This window comes from Fusarium musae, chromosome 10, assembly GCF_019915245.1.
Source record: "Fusarium musae strain F31 chromosome 10, whole genome shotgun sequence".
NCBI lineage: Eukaryota > Fungi > Ascomycota > Sordariomycetes > Hypocreales > Nectriaceae > Fusarium > Fusarium musae.
Window position 1 is genome coordinate 974,995 of NC_058396.1, and position 16,503 is coordinate 991,497.

General features: G+C 48.3%; 5 protein-coding genes across 5 annotated transcripts; 3 read left to right on the forward strand and 2 right to left on the reverse strand.

Moving 5' to 3' along the window:
* Positions 1-1,095: 1,095 nt before the first annotated feature.
* J7337_012482 (uncharacterized protein) lies at positions 1,096-3,708 on the reverse strand (the record flags this gene model as incomplete). Its single annotated transcript, XM_044830000.1, has 3 exons — positions 1,096-3,483; positions 3,532-3,603; positions 3,655-3,708. 3 exons carry the CDS (start codon positions 3,706-3,708, stop codon positions 1,096-1,098), a joined length of 2,514 nt encoding a protein of 837 aa, XP_044674916.1.
* A 624-nt stretch (positions 3,709-4,332) lies between these two features.
* On the forward strand, positions 4,333-6,126 carry J7337_012483 (uncharacterized protein; the record flags this gene model as incomplete). The annotated part of the gene is made up of 5 exons (XM_044830001.1): positions 4,333-4,395; positions 4,452-4,557; positions 4,605-4,966; positions 5,013-5,410; positions 5,466-6,126. 5 exons carry the CDS (start codon positions 4,333-4,335, stop codon positions 6,124-6,126), a joined length of 1,590 nt encoding a protein of 529 aa, XP_044674917.1.
* Positions 6,127-6,641: 515 nt separating this feature from the next.
* On the forward strand, positions 6,642-7,190 carry J7337_012484 (uncharacterized protein; the record flags this gene model as incomplete). Its single annotated transcript, XM_044830002.1, has 3 exons — positions 6,642-6,760; positions 6,865-6,979; positions 7,128-7,190. 3 exons carry the CDS (start codon positions 6,642-6,644, stop codon positions 7,188-7,190), a joined length of 297 nt encoding a protein of 98 aa, XP_044674918.1.
* Positions 7,191-12,416: 5,226 nt separating this feature from the next.
* J7337_012485 (uncharacterized protein) lies at positions 12,417-13,319 on the forward strand (the record flags this gene model as incomplete). The annotated part of the gene is made up of 2 exons (XM_044830003.1): positions 12,417-12,979; positions 13,028-13,319. The coding sequence occupies 2 exons, from the start codon at positions 12,417-12,419 to the stop codon at positions 13,317-13,319; spliced, it is 855 nt and encodes a 284-aa protein (XP_044674919.1).
* Positions 13,320-14,170: 851 nt separating this feature from the next.
* Positions 14,171-15,793, reverse strand: J7337_012486 (uncharacterized protein; the record flags this gene model as incomplete). Its single annotated transcript, XM_044830004.1, has 1 exon — positions 14,171-15,793. One exon carries the CDS (start codon positions 15,791-15,793, stop codon positions 14,171-14,173), a length of 1,623 nt encoding a protein of 540 aa, XP_044674920.1.
* Between the last annotated feature and the right edge of the window lie 710 nt (positions 15,794-16,503).

Sequence of the window (16,503 nt, forward strand, 5' to 3'; positions counted from 1 at the left end):
CCGCGTCTTTGACTGGCTCCACCCAAGTTGGCCGATTTCTAACAAAGATCTCATTCGCTGGTTGGAAGTTGAGCCTAAACCACATTTTTAGCTTCAGCACTATCAGCATGGGGTAGTTTACTTACCCTCCATCCAGCAACGGGACTCGGATCATGTAGAATTTACCCTTTGCGGCTGCTGGAATAGTCCAGAGCGTGCATCCACATGTACGGCAAAATGCTTTCTCCTTTGAACTTCCGCTCGATGTGTCCGAGAGTGAATATTTCGTAATCGCATCTTCAGAGACGGTGGAAATTTCGACATCTTGAGCCATGAATTTTCCAATCTGTCAGGTATAGGTTAGCTTTCACCACAACAGCCCGTGAAATGGGATTGTATACCAGTTGATGAGTGCCACCAGCCCCAATACAGCAATGCTCACAGAAGCATGATAACACTGTGGCTGGTTCTGATGCAATTGCGAATTTTACGTTGCCACAGAGGCACTGCCCCAAGTATGGTGCTGGCATGGTTCCGGATGATGTTGAGCTCCGTGGATAGGCTGGGTGAAGAACATCTCATGTGTTTAAGGCACGCCCTTTCATCGCCTCAACTGTATTATACCACCTGGTGTCTGAAAGTGGTGTTGCTATACTCACTTACACATGAGCCCCGGAAGAGGTAGTTTCGCGACTTCTTCCGAATGTGCTCCGAGTAAGACGGCTTTGAATCAAGTCTCGGGCCCGATCCGAGTAACGGGTGACGATTGCCTGAATTACGCATGTACGCGCTAGGTTCCGGTTCTTTAGTGTGCCGGCGTGTTGGTAACGTTATGTCCCGGGCCAAGGCCAAGGCCCAGACCCAGACCTGGAGTAGATCCTCCGAATTAGCAGAGGAGAGCTCTGGAAGTTTTAGGCGCATGATGAATGGAGACGGAGCTGAGACTCGCATAGCGATTTTGGAGGAGTTGGCCTATTAGTCCTTCTAGTGAGTGAGATGATCATTGCGTGAACTCTAGCTAAAACACGCAGCGGCTTTTGGCTCTCACCTCATGGAATGTGTTAGAACAAGGAAGTGACTATCGGGATGAATATATTAGATTTGACTTCTCTAAATCTATGGATCAAAAACAGCCTTTTGCACCTTCACCACGGTATCTCCAACAATATCGGCCGAAGAGACTCCCAATGAGAAGCGATACTCGCCTTCATCAATTACCCACTTCTTCGGTCCGGTATCGAAATGCGCCAAGTCTCTCTGTTTCACCAGAAGCTTAACCAACTTTGCCTCACCGGGCTCCAATCCGACCTTCTGGAAAGCCACGAGAGATTTGATCGGATGATCAGGAGACTGCTCATCTGGACCAGCATAAAGCTGCAACAACGCACCGCCAGCTTGCTTTCCAGTGTTAGTTACTTTAGCAGAAACATACCAGTCGTCACCCTCGTGAGAAACATTCTCCAGATCATATGTAAAAGTCGTGTAAGATAGGCCGTGGCCGAAAGGGAAGTTAACTTTCTCACGAGGAAGTCGATCGAAGTGACGATATCCGACGAAAACGCCCTCGGCGTAGGTAACCCTGAGCTGCCCATCTACATATTCGCCAGGGAAGTTTCCGTGCGCAGGGCAGTCCTCAATACTCTTAGGGAAGCTCACTGGTAGTCGACCTTCAGGATTGACAGCTCCCGTAAGGACATCGGCGATAGAGTAACCGCATTCTTGGCCGGGGAACCAAGCTTGCACGACAGCGGGGACTTGCTCCAACCACGGCATAGCGACAGCAACGCCGGTAGAGTTGGCAACTATAGTATTGGGGTTGACTGATGCCACTGTAGACACGAGAGCGTCTTGCGTGCCCTTTCGGGGAAGATTGAATCCATCTTGATCTCGGCCTTCAGTCTCCCATTGAGGATCATGTCCGGTAAACACAATCGCGTAATCAGCAGCCTTGGCTACCTCAGCAGCTTCTCCGATAAGATCCGCATCGTGGTCGGACTCAAGTGAGAAGCCGACACGAACACCACTACGACCTTCGAGAATGGTTAGGCCGATCTTGGTGGGGGGATCACTGCAGATCTTAAGGCGATATGTCTTCCCTCCCTCGAACTTGTGGCGGAACTCAGGCTCTGGAGCAGCGAGGAAAAGAGAGCCCATAGGGTCAGTGCAGTTGGCAGTCTGCTCATAGATGATCTCGCCATCAACATAAACCCTTGTAGGTCCCAGTCCAGAGCAAGCGATGTAGTGCTCTCCTGTTTCAGCCGGCGTAAAGTCGCCGACAATCTCAAGTCTCCTCCAGAGTGACTCTTGTGATCCCAGAGGTGAGTATGCAGAAGTTGGCTGGCCAATAGTAGATACAGGCTCAGATTCACCCTCCTTGAACAACTGTCGGCTGAACCCGGGCTTGCCATCAAGACCCACGACTTTACCGCAGAGACCATCGGGATGAATAGCAGGAAGGAGACGCTCGCGATGAGCGCCTCGAGCGTATGTGAACTCAACGTCATCGCCAAGGGCCTCGTGCAAGCCTTGCCAGGGAGTGATCTTACGGTACGCATTGACAGCCGCGCTACCTCCTCCGTGAGCCATAGCGTCTTTAGCAAATCCGATAAGAGCAATCGTCTTCTTGTGAACCTTTTCCTTGGTCAACGGAAGGAGTTCTCCCTGATTCTTCAGCAAGACGATACCGCGCGCTCCAGCCTCGCGGATCATGCTTCGCAGTTCGGGGGTATTAGTGTCTTGACCAAGAGCAACAGAGTGTGACTCTGCTTCACGAGCCTTGAGCTTCAAGGCCCACTCAACAACAGATCTGGCGCGCTCGTTGATGGTGCTTTCTGTCAAGTCTCCCCTCTCAAGTGCCTCCTTGACAGCATCTTCCTTTCTTAGACGGGGAGGACCAGGCATCTCCAGGTCCAGACCAGCATTGAGCGCTGCAGCGACAGAATTCGTACCGCCCCAATCACTCATGACAAGGCCTTTCCAGCCCCATTCGCCGCGCAAGACCTCCTGCAGAAGCCACTTGTGCTCATCGCAATGAACGCCGTTTACATGATTATAAGCTGTCATGATCGCCCAAGGATTCGCTTCCTTCACAGCAATCTCAAATGGCCTAAGGTAAATCTCGCGCAATGCACGTTCGTCAATGGTCTCGTAAACAGTCGTACGGGCTGTTTCTTGCTCATTGGCAACGAAGTGCTTTATCGTAGCAGAAATACCAAGACTTTGGAGTCCTTGTATGACTTTTGAGGACATTTTGCCAGTGAGAAATGGGTCTTCACTGTAGCTCTCGAAATTGCGACCACCGAGAGGGTGGCGATGCATACAGACTGTTGGGCCGAGCATGCAGTTTACTCGCTTGCCTCTCGCTTCAGCACCTAGAGCCTTGCCAAACTTCTCGGCAAGGTCTAGGTCAAATGTCGCTGCGAGATTGCATGCTGCTGGGAAACAGGCCGACTTGATATCGAGATCTGTTGCTGCTGAACGAATTCCATTTGGTCCGTCGGCGGTCTTGTTTCTGTTAGTAAATAGTGGGAGGAGTCGAGAGATCGAACTCACCTTTATCGAAGGAACGCCTTTTTCTGGATAACCAACTGTTTCTGAGAAGTTTCGACCTGCTAAGAGGGAAATCTGATAAGGATTAGCTTAATCCGTATAGACACGATTGATGGCGTAAAATACCTTCTCCTCCAACGTCAGTGACTGTATAATCGCATCAATATCCGTGTCTGCCATTTTGCTGTTGTAAGCCTTGAAACTACTGGGGCATGGACGGACGCTGATACTCGCGAGTAATAAGCAAGCCCGGATCTCTTCTCTCTGACTTGCGTGCGGGTCAACGTCGGGGAACTGTGTCGCTAATTTTGTGGAGGTTCTGAGGGGGAATATCTCCAGCTTAGGACTGGTTCAAGTGGTAGTAAAGCGTCCACCAGACGTTGACGAGCGTCGGCAAAGCGACGGAGACTAGAAAACTGGTCAAGGCTCGAGTCATGGGTGAGGTGGTGACCAATCGGCTGAGCGCTGCTTCGGAAGACATGACAATGGGCCAATGATAACTTGGTCCGAAGTCTCGGAAGAGCTGGGAATAGCGTCCGATCAAGACCAAACGCGTCAAGCCAAGACCCCATCAAACAAGTTGTCAATCTCTTCAAGCGTCAACGAACGCTCCAAGTTTCCCCATGGGGTGTCAGTTTACAACCGCGTGGGGTAGCATTGGATCTGCATAATCTTTTTCTGTTTTCGTTGGTTCAGATATAATTAACCTCAATGACCCTGGTGTTTTGGGTTTCTGAACATTCATCATCAGTCGCTGATTGACGTTGGGACATCTGACAAGTCTCTTGATCATCACCAATAGTCATGGGTTCCTCACCAGCAGAGAAGAAAGGTGCTGCCGCGGCTGCCGGCAGTGACCTTGCAGCAGTGAGTTCATTCCCAATGTGCGAATGATGGGCATCGCATGCTAATGTTCTCGTTAGGTACTCCCCGATGATACTCGACCTTGGTATCGCGTACCGCATCTCCTGAAACTTAACCTTCTCCTTCTTATTCCTCTCGTGTCTTCAGGCGCAATTGGTTACGATGGTATGTCAAACGCGTGACAACCCAATCTCCCTCACTAACATGGATAGGATCGATGATGAACGGTCTTCAGACCCTCCCCCAATGGAGAGGTTACTTTGGACAGCCTGAAGGCGCCATCCTCGGTGCTCTCAACTCCGTATACCCAGCTGGAAAAGTCATCGCCTTATTTTTCGTCACCTACGTATGCGATCGATTCGGCAGAAAGACAGCCATGATGGTCGGAGCCTTGACTTGTGTCGCCTTTGCGATCATGCAAGCTGTGTCACAGAACTTGGAGACATTCATTGCGGCCAGAGCCATCCTTGGTTTCTTCACAAGCTTCTTGGCCCAGCCTAGTCCAATCCTCATCACCGAACTTGCCTATCCCACGCATCGAGGCAAGCTTACCGCTCTGTACAACACATCCTTCGTAAGTACCCGCTCTTCATATTCAAGGACATCCACTGACTTGACAGTACCTCGGAGGTATCATCGCCGCCTGGTGCACATACGGAACCTTCAAGATCGACTCAACATGGAGCTGGAGAATCCCCTCTCTTCTCCAGGGAGCCCTCCCCTTCATCCAGCTCCTCGCCGTTTACTTCCTCCCCGAGTCTCCCCGATGGCTCGTCGCCCACGGCCGACGCGAAGAAGCCCGCAAGATCCTCGCCACGTATCACGCCGGTGGTGACGCAAACGCTCCACTTGTCAACTTCGAGATGGCGGAGATTGAGGGTGCTTTGACGCACGAAGCCGATGCCATGTCACAGAACTCTTGGCTCGAGCTCGTCAGAACTCCCGCGAACAGAAGGAGAACACTCATTGCCGTTATCGTAGGATGGTTCGCTCAGTGGAACGGTATCAACCTCGTCAGGTATGTTGTCTCACCCAGACCCCGCGTTTGTGTATCTGTCTAACCTCGCCTATAGCTACTATCTTGTTCTTGTCCTCAACACGATCGGTATCACAGCTGCCAAGGAACAGACCCTCATCAACGGCCTTTTGCAGATCTCAAACTGGCTTGCCGCGATCTTTGTTGGTGCTATGTTAGTCGACAGACTCGGACGTCGCACCCTGTTCCTTCTGTCGACTTGTGGCATGTTTGTGTCATACATCATTTGGACCGCTCTCAGTGCTTCGTTCGACAGTACTCGAAGCCCAACTACCGGAAAGGCCATTGTCGGCTTTGTGTTCATCACATTCTTCTTTTACGCTATTGCCTGGGCCCCTCTTCTTCAAGCGTACACTGTTGAAATCTTCCCGTACACCCTTCGCAGTCGCGGCGTCTCCGTCATGTACGTCAGCACATTTGTCGGTCTCGTCGTTGGAAACCAGGTCAACCCAATTGCCATGAAGAACATCGGTTGGAAGTACTACATTGTCTTCTGCTGCATTCTTGCCTGTCTCATTGCCGTTATCTGGCTCCTTTTCCCCGAGACAAAGGGTCATACTCTGGAGGAAATCCAAGCCATCTTTGAGGGAACATCTCACGGGGCTCTTCATGCCGGTAAGCTGGATGATATTGAGCATGGAAGAGTAGATAAAGATGGCAAGAAGGATAAAAAGGTCGACCAAGTTGAACTCGCTTAGGTGTGACAACCAGAGTCTTAGATTTAGTAACAATAATAATAGCCGATGGCAACTGTTCACATAGACTTCGTAACCGATTCGAGTTCCAGTAGCGATGCTCCGATGGCGACCTGCCGACATGGACCGGAGCGCAGCCAAAGAAGATGTCCGGAGCTGTCTCTTGTAGCCTGTCGGAAGATCCATGGAGCGAATGATTGCCATGTATTCATCATACAATACCACCTATGCAGAGTAGAGGATGTTACCGAGCACGACCGATGGATGAACTGTATCTCAAACAACTATAGGCGACTTCCTAGTGGACTGTCCTCAGTATCCTGTCATATACGGCTGTACAAATAAGGTAAAATAAATTTGTATCGTCTTATGAATGCAAGTTGTAATTTGGTAAGAAGCAGTTTCATCGCCTATAAAGACGACAGCTAACTGCATCCCTGTTGCTGGTTCAAAACACATCGCACGGAACAAGGTCGAGCACCCAATCCATAATATCATCCATCAATCAATCACTCATCATGAAGCACTCAGCCGTCGCTCTTCTCGCCTTTGCCCAGGGCATTGTTGCTATCCCGTCCCTGCTGGGGCAGATCAAGCAGAGCCAGTCCAAGGTTTTGGTGCCTGATCAGGATATATCGTTAGTATCTCTATCTCGAACTACCCATTATGCTTTATACTCTAATGCTTAGCCCACTGCGGTCTATACCATCGCAATGTTACTTTACTAACACTAAGTCATAGTCTTTCTATCAAGCTTTCGCAGGTACCTATGCACAGGGACAAGCCCCAGACTAAGCAGGATGATATCTGCTGGCTCCTCTGTGCTTCTGAGGAGATTAAGTGCCCAGATGGGTGGGTGAGTCAATTTACATTCCTTTTAACTATTGGCTTGCGCTAACCAGGAGCCGCCAGTACTCCTCTGACCAGGTCAGACCACCTTACTAACCCAATTCGTTCATAACTAACATTGAATCTTAGGGCGATTGCTGGACTTGCTGCCGCAGCTTCTAAACGCTACATTGAGCAGTCTCGAAGCAATGCCTATGGGCATCATTGCCTTCCAATAGTGCAAGCTGGAATACTGGCTTTGGAGAACTCCCGCTCGTCACTCGCTTAGTTCGTCTTTATTTGTCATTCCTGAAACACTCACTCACTTGTAAAAAGACACTATGAAATGAGAGAGCTATAACGCTATTCTTAGATATGCTAAGATGTCTTATGGAGGTAACAGAGCACATCTAGGTCAAGTACAGCCAATACTATAGCCTCAGTCTACTCGTCAAGAACTACATGTGACATGTATGAATGTTCAATTCCTGAAATCCCTAGTTAGTATCATCCTCGATTATTTGACTGTGTATTATGTGGTCTGAGGAGCAGGTAATGACATCCGAGCCACTTGGGGCTCTCCCCAAGTGAAGCTTTGGAAACAAAACGGCCTGGCTAATAAGGTTCGGAAGTGAGCTGATGTCTGTGGTGATTTAAGCTCACTACCAACATACCCGATTTCGACGGTAGGCCCTGCGTATCGTCCGTTTCCTTGACCAATCTAAGGCCACGAATTTTAACCTGAACTTGACGGAAGATCAAGGTTCACTCTAGCTCCTTAAATAAAATAAACCTTTGCAAGCGTGACACTATTGCAGTTCAAGCCTCTTTCAAACCTTCAAGCTTATTGCAGCTCATAACCATATTTGTTTTAGAGTTGGGACGAAACTGATATGATAGGCTGTGTCATCTTAGACTCATTTTTACCGAAGTTTGCATGATAAAAGCCTTGCACAATAGGATTTAGCGGAACAGATACCTTTCATAGTTTCAAATGAGTGGAAAATACTTTTGCCTTCGATGTATTCTCACACCTTGTTTTATAGGGAGGTTTGACTATTTAAGAATCCCGTTTTCGCTTTGGCTTGAATCAATTTCGTTTCTTCAATCGTCCCGAAGCATTCGTAAAGCCAGTGATCATACTACATGGCGCGCTATTTAGAATGCTGTGCACGCATCAGAAAGCCTGGGCGTCGCTTTGAATGGATCCCGAAATGGCCTCGATGGTTTCAATGCGTTATGGAGGTATTTGGCACTATTGCTTACTATCCTTGCTGCTACAAACAGGGCCGTTGAGAATCCATGATTCGTGCTGTTGTCAGTTTATCGTCGAAAACAGCATTAGACAATGAGGGCACACCCCCGGGAGAAGGTAATCCTACCACAAAAGATGAATACAGTCCGAATACCTAATGAAATATTTGACGCCATCCTAAAACTCCTCCCCACAGCTCGCTGTATATACTCCGTCAAACGTCACGAAGTTTCCGCCAATATATAGACAACGATCCTGTCTTTCGCAAATTTCAGACTCTGAGCCGTTGGCATAGGAGAGCGCCAGCCGCTGTTCGAGACAGTCGAGAGATATATACTTCTCTGCGCCGCCAAACTCTATGCACTGAGTGCAGGGCCATATGCACAGATGAACTGCGAGAAGAGCTGATATCCTTATGCGAACCGAGGAGGTGCACCGGCTGCAAGAAGGATAATCCTAGAATATTCTTCCCCGCGAACGGCAGAAAGAGAAACAAGTCTGTTGGGTTGCTCGGTCACTACGATGTATGGTCTCACCGGCGACTCGATTTTCAATGGAGGTTCCCCAAACCTTGGACCCAATACCCAATCTACGACCGCTGCATGGACGGATCGCATGCTTCTTCAGAAGGGAGTGATGAGGATCCTGACCTCACTTCAGAGCAATACACCCCTACTATCGAAGTCGGTACCTGCAGGTACTCGGGCATTATCGCCACGACGACCTCATTGACCTTTGAAATTCGCGGAATATGGGAAAAGAAATCAATGGTCCGATGTTTCATGAGAGGTTTTCTCCAAGATTGTAGCCAACTTTGTCCACATTCTTTAATCGCAATGGAACGCTTGCTTAGCAACTTGGAGTGCACTCTTTGCTGCAGCAGATATTTTGGAAATTCAATTCCAGTGAGAGATGATGGTTGTGTCAGTCGTCGTTACACATGCCAGGAGTGCAACGTTGTATACGCCTGGGAACGCCCACGCAGCAAGTTCAAGGAGTGTTACAAGAAGACAGGCTTATTAACTGAGAACTCATTTCGGTTACACATCAGCCGCCGATGGAGACACTCAGATCCATTGAGTTTCGAATGGCTTCAGAGCATACAATATGGTGATGCCGGGAATACCGTCTTCACGGACAGAACAAAGCACGTTTTGTGGTGCGATCAGCCTGACTGTGGCACTAGATCTGGCCATAGATGGCTGAAGCTGGTAAAACTCTTCTCGCACGCCTTTAGAGATAATCAGTGCCGCGACATGAAGGCATTTCGATTTGGATATCAATGTGGGACTCATACAGTTAGCTTTCCCAAGGCTTGTAGTTGGACCTTGGAATACGATGTCTACGAGGAGGCAAGAAGAAGATATGCGGAAGAAAAGAGGGGCTCACTGCATTCGTGGTGTAGATTCTTCACTGCTGGACTTCACTGAAGAAGTGGCTTCAGAGAGAATGGGTGGTGAGGATTGGCCGGGCGATGTCCTGGATGTTATGATACGCCTATGACGAAGATTGATAAGGCTCTGTCGGGGTCACTTCATCACTCTTTGGCCTTAGTCTAGGTTTATATGCGGAATTGGTTATTCAAAAGCCTCCATACGACTTAGCTAGCTTAAGCAACGCAGTCGTTCTGCAAATAAAAGAAAGAAAAACAAGCCCCCAAGAATCCCATTGTCCTTCAAGTAAGCTCTCAGATCTATCATCTCAGTGTAACCATCTTGTAAGGCCAGTTTCTCATATTGGCAAGTATTGGTGACAATATCGCTTGAGCAAAAGAGGCCAGAGTCACGAGTTGGAAATATGGGTAATAAGAAAAGTGCACAAAAAGGCTGGCGATGGTAGACTGAAACGGGCGATGGCGATAGACTGAAACGGGCGATTTTTGGTTGCTTTCTGCGCAGCCTTTCAACACTATTTACTGACTGAAATGACATTCAGGGCGCTAGATTTTCCATTTATGGCAATCTTTGCGGCAATCCAAACATGGGTAGAGTCGAGGTCTTGACGAGAATAGCCCGGAGAAGCGGTTGCTTGCATACGAAGCGGCACAACAGGACGAACAACAAAAGGTCGAGGCAAATGAGGAACGCAAACCCACTTGGTGGCTCAAGAATTGAATTCCTTATGACTTGAAGGTTGCTGGGTGGTAATTACAATGGGAAAGATTGATTAAGGATTGTAAGAATAGTTTTTAAATTTAATCGCAATAAGATAGCCTTGATAACAAACCAGCTTTAAAAGTCCCTATCTCGGGCTAATGAAAGTGAATAACAAGAGTACACCATAAGCCACCATTTCCTCAATCGCCACCTAGATTCATTTAGTTAGTAGTAAGTAAGAGTCCAGCCGTTCTTATGTTCATCTTGCTCAAGGTAGACCTGTCAGTCGCCTTTGGGATTTCGGAGCCCAACGATGAAGGAAACAGTCTCAGTGCAGTCTACGCTCCCGACAAGGTGGGTGTCTTCCTTGCGGTCATCCCAGAACGAGAAGTTGGGGCCGCCAATCGATTTCTGGTCGTCGAAGGGCTTAATGGAGTTGTATGTTACATCGCCCTCGGAGAAACCAGATAGAAGTCGTCCATCAACTTGCAGGTGCTGACTGCAATTATGTTGGTGCGAAGATGTTTCGAGAATGTTGCTCTGAGGGTGTATAACCATTGTCTTATAGAAAGTCTTCTTCTCAACTGATGCAATGATAAAGTGTTGGCGGTTTGGGTTGTCTGCGGCGCATCACTAGCACAGCGACGACTCTGAAGCTGTCTCGAGTGCGATTGTTTCTACATTTAGAGCAGGAAAAGATTGGACCTGCAGTGACGTGAGCTTAGTCGCGATTCTCTTGTCTTGACAGCTTATCATCCTTGACTCCATAAGTGACCAGATGAATAGCAGCCCTAGCTAACAACTCAGCTTCAGTGCTTATGTAGATAGTGCGCTGTTCTCCGCCGTCAATTAGTTCTAGAATTTGGAATGGCGAGCATGCGAAGATTGTAGTCTCATCTCAGCACCCAACCTCAAGACTCTAATGTCATGGTACACAGTCCACCTTGGCACCTTAGCAACAACAGCCATAATCGGAAGAGTCACGAGGTGTAGCTCAAGTTCTGAAGCAGCACTAGGTCATCGAAATCTTCGCTGTACTAATTAAAGGAACTATATGCGCTCCAGCGGTAATTGTATGCTAGGTTCTCTCTGCCGGAATAAGCTTACAGTCACAAATCTCGACTGCAAAGATAAATACTTTTGATAACTGGTTCATAATATGACGCTCGCGCTAGCCATTCCATCATTTGTGCTGAGAGCAATCCTTCATATCACTAAGCGTAGATACGGCCATGAAAGCTCCAATATTATTATTTTACACAGCTCAAAGCGGTCCTCTGGGAGGCGTGTGAGGCTTTACAGAAAGTAGCAATCTCCCTCTCAACTGAAGGTCGTAAAGTTAAGTTACAAAGCACTGATGTCTGTATGAAGCAACCTTAATCGTCCAGAGGTAGACAAAGTCAAAACCATCTGTCATCTACCTATCTAGTATTCAACCTATAGATTTGTTTTGATGATAAGCCAGTACTATCGAGTTATGTAGAGGCGACGTACAAGCCTTAATCTACACAAACGATATTCTGTCACCTCAAGATCGCGAGCTACCTCATCCACATACCCTTGAGATGAGAAAGTAGAAAGAAATCAATTCAAGCTCTCCATAGCTTACTCTCTTTATGAGTGAATTCCATTTGAGTCAGTTTCGGCTGTTCCCCCGAAGCTCGTCTACGTAAGCCGGGTTTTAGTCATAGCCCCGATCCTCTAATGCGGCAAGAGTTTGGCGATCAGGTCAATCAAACACCGACAACAATGGAACAATGAGTTCCAAAAAGGTACTTCCGAGCCCTTTTGTCTTGGGATGAGAGAAATACGCCAAATCATGGGCGCTTTACCGTGTCTGATCGTGGCGCTGAGTAAGATTCGTTCATGCTGTCACCTCTGGTTTATCATCAGAATCCTTAGTACTTCGGATGAACCAACCATATCGATCGTCTAACATCATCAATCGGCTAACGGCACCACTTCACGGACATTGTCAGACGCTTGGAGCGCTGAAGCACAAGTCTTGTGATGTCTCTTATTATAAATTGTAACGGGTACCCTCGTTCACCTTTATGCTCTATAATTAACCATCGATTTGGTGGAAGTGACTCAAGCAAACATACCTAACCAACATGACTGGACCCCAAATCTATACCCTCAACAGCGGCAAGAAGGGCGTTGAAGAGCACCGCCTCGACTATCAGCACATCACTTGGTTGCACCTTACGAAGACCTTGATCCCTGATAATATCAAGTCATACCTCAACTCTCTTGGACGTCCGCCCGCAGTAGCCGACGTTGGAACTGGCACTGGGGTCTGGCTACGAGACTTCGCACCAGAAGTCCACGAAGACGCTCACCTTGATGGATTCGACATAGATGACTCAAAGTTCTCCTCTCCCAGTGAGCTTCCATCAAATGTTACCTTGTCATTCGGGAACGTCTTCAAGCCAATCCCAGAAGACCTTGTGGGAAAATATGACTTGGTGCACGTTCGACTTCTGATGGTCGCTCTCAAGTCTGGAGATTGGCTACCGGTAGCAAAGAATCTTCAATCACTTCTGCGACCAGGCGGCTACATCTTGTGGGATGAAACAGGATTCACCAAGTTTAATGCTGTGCCAATCACTGAAGCGTACCAGAAATGGATCAGTACGGATGTTCGCTACGGACTATCAGTTGGACGCGATGTCACGTAACCATTCCCTCCACTCGTCATTAAGGATCCGCTGACCTCCAACAGAAGCCCAATACCACTCGAGGGGCACTTCAGAAAGGCTGGTTACGTCGAATGCTCACACATTGACTTCAGTAGCTTCAGTGAGGGGCCTGAGGTTCAGAAGAGGGCAGGGGATACACTTGTCAACTACGCGCGACAAGCCTTGAATGGTATCGCTGCCAAAGGAGAGTTTGAATGGGTTCACTCTCATGAGGATGTAGAGAAACATTGCGATAAGCTTCAACAGGAGGTTGATGACGGTGTATCGGTGATGGGATATGAGGTTCGGTGGACTGTTGGACGGAAGCCGGAGTAATCCGATTCTGTCCTGCATCTTGCCGTCGCTCTAGCAGCATTGATAAGATGCCACTGATCTTTTGAACACTTGCATCTGATACCTAAATATATCGAAGCCATCCTCAGTGATTCATCAGCTCAACGGGCTTTGAATTGCTGACGATGTGCATATTTGTATTATAAAACCTGGTGACTTAAGAAAATGAACCAGGTGATACTCGAAGTTCACAACTAGAGCTGATGGTTGCTGCATTTACGGGACTTGAAGACGCCTTGATATGAACTATGGAAGCTTCACTCAGGGAGAGCCTCAGCTTGTGAAATGTGGTACAATCATTTGTTAAGTGCAGAATTTCAGTATAAATTCTCATCAGAGCCCACCTTGAACATCTAGTTCCCAAATTTTATCCTTGAAAAATCTCGACCTTCTGCTAACAATTTATCCATTCATTTCCAGATACAATCAACCACCCAAGTTCTACGCGATGAAACCGTCTCGCAAGGTTAACAAAGCTAACCACGTACACCGGTTTTCCATGACCGAAATTCCGAATATGTTAAAGCTCTCGGAAGCTCTCGACAAGATGTATGGAAAAGGTAACTATGAGCTCAAGACCACAGGAAACCACGTCAACCTTGTAGCCCCGGGTTTCAAGCGGCCTGTAGAAGAATTGAGGAAGATGGGGGCTTTATCTCAGGTTTTGAAGGTCGAGGGAGGGCAGTCACATAAGTAGAGCAAATAGAGTTCTGGGATAGTAGTTTAATTGTGAAATTTTGATAACAAAGCATATAAGAAAGAAATATTCTAAAATCGTGAAATGATAACCCAGTAGAGCATGTAAGGCACGGTAAATGCTAGAAAGGTGATTTTCAGAGTCCGTGGGCAACCTCTTCTGTTTGCTGGGGAGACGTAGTAGTTGGCCCGATCTGCTCCCCTTCAAGTTGATCTTCCAGCATTGTCGCAGTGGTGTTCGTACTTCCAGTGTCAGTCCTCACAGGCGTCTGAGTCTTGGTGTATGGAAACTCTCTAGGCGTTGGCTTCGGCCTTTTCGTCTCTCGATCGCCATCATCTTCACCAGTTCCCCCTCTCCGACTCTGCCATCCCTCAAACATAGTTCTTAGAGCGTTTTGCACACTTCTCTGAAATTTCCTCTCCATCTCACAGCTACTATTATTATCTTCATTCATAACGAGGCCTGACATTACTAATTGTTCCATTATCAAATTCGTCCCGCGACCTTCCATAAACTCGCGTAGACTCTCTGCATCTTCGGACAATTCGCCGTTCAGATACGCCGATTTTGGTTTTTCAGAATTTGGGAAAATAATACTATAGATATCGAACCACTGATCACTCTCTGATTTGTTCGGGCCTCCAAGCCGCGATCGAAGTTTGCGTTCTTGTTCGGGGGTGATTCCATCGGGGGCGATGTACTCTCGCCTCTCGCATACTTGAGCACGGCGATGCTCTCGAAGGTCTTCGACAGTCGGCCATACGCTCAGACAGATGTCGCAGTGGATGGGCTGCATGTGGCAGCGGAAGAGATGTTGCTTGACGTAGCTATTGCGCTTGAGGACGTGAGAATGACAGCGGCGATATTGAATCGGGTCGTGCTTATAGAAAGGGCAAGCCAGCCTGAGGTGGGAGTCCTCTTGTCTTTTAGACTTTTTGGCCCGTGATACTTGTTGATGCTCGTTCTCGTCATCCCCAGCCGCACGCTTGGGTGGCTGGTCCTTGTGTTGTACTAGAGCGCTGGTTTCTGTAGCCTCTGCGCTACCAATTTCAGTGGATGTAGGCTCCTTCTGGCGCGCAGATTCGTTCGCTTCACCGTTGTCATTGTGGTCTCCATCACGGGCCTGATCGTGCTGATCCAAATAGTTTGTTTCTGGGTCACTCCCGTAGCCCCAGTCAGAGCCTAGAGCTATCTCGGTTGGAAAGGGCTCGTAGGCACCTCCAGACATGTCTTCCAATGAGGCTATAGAATCCTGGTAAGACCCATCTGAGCCCGGTGATGTGATATTTGTGTTACTTGGTGACGGGCAGGAGGCCGGAGAAAAACTCCCAGACCTGTCTGACGAAGAGTCTGAAGCAGCATCCTGGGCATCTTCATCGTAATCATACTCTGCCATCGCAGGACCGCATCGTTCCAAAGTTGCAGTCTCGTCATCAGCAGATGAACTGGTAGCATTGCGAAAGGATCGCAGGCTGCAGCTACAGCTGATCGTCTCATCTGATAGGTTCAGTGAAGGCACAGACAGCACTGATGGTACGTCTGTAACAGGTTGCAATAGTCGAACTTCCTCAGTCTTTTGTTGGAAATCGTTCAGGTAGGCTAGCATCTCCTTCGGTGAGCCAACGTCGACAGGGATTTCCTTAGCGTCCTGGTCCTCTCCCATGGGAATTTGTTGTGGCGATTGAACTGACTCGTCATCGTTGTCAAACCATCTTCCGATGCCGTCATGTTCACTCTCATCACTGAGACTTCTGACCATGGTGATGGGTTTGGACTTATGTCGGTGAATAACGCCGGCCTTGAGGCTCTTTTAAATGAAGCCGAAGAGTCACACAGCCTTGTTTGCTAGCTCTGAATAACAGCAGCGGACGAAAATGGGATATTCCCTGCAAGGCGGCTAATTGCCTGATGCTGTCGCAAGTTTGACAGTTTCCTCTCCAATTAATCACGGTGTAGTGACGTCGGAGGAAAGAGGGGAACAGAAAGTGGGCGCTTCGGTACGATCACTGGAAGCCAGCAGATGATGCCCGAAATTGCTTTTGATCGCTTTTGAGCCGCAAAACGTACGATGTTGGGTTGAAAATGCAGGCGGTGGGAGCCTGGAGGCAATGGTTGAAAATGAATGTGCGATGATGACACTGCCAGCGAATGGAACTCTCTATCACAAAGCCACCAGTCGCGTGACAACACAAAGACTTGTCACTGGACAGAATATATCACGTTTGTGATTTCAAGTCACCCTAATCCCTGTTGGATGGCCTCAAAATGGTGACGTGGCGACCAATCTCACGCCAGCAACCTGACCTCTCAGAGCGGGGTTTTTCCACTTGGGCACAAAGTCCTGCAGACCCCATGCAATGCACAGTCTCTTGCTATCTTTGCGCTCGTCACAGTTGTGATTTGGTGTCTACTGCCACGCGGCTTTGCTTTCTCCCCTCATCACAACTGTGACAAAGTCCTTGGATCCAG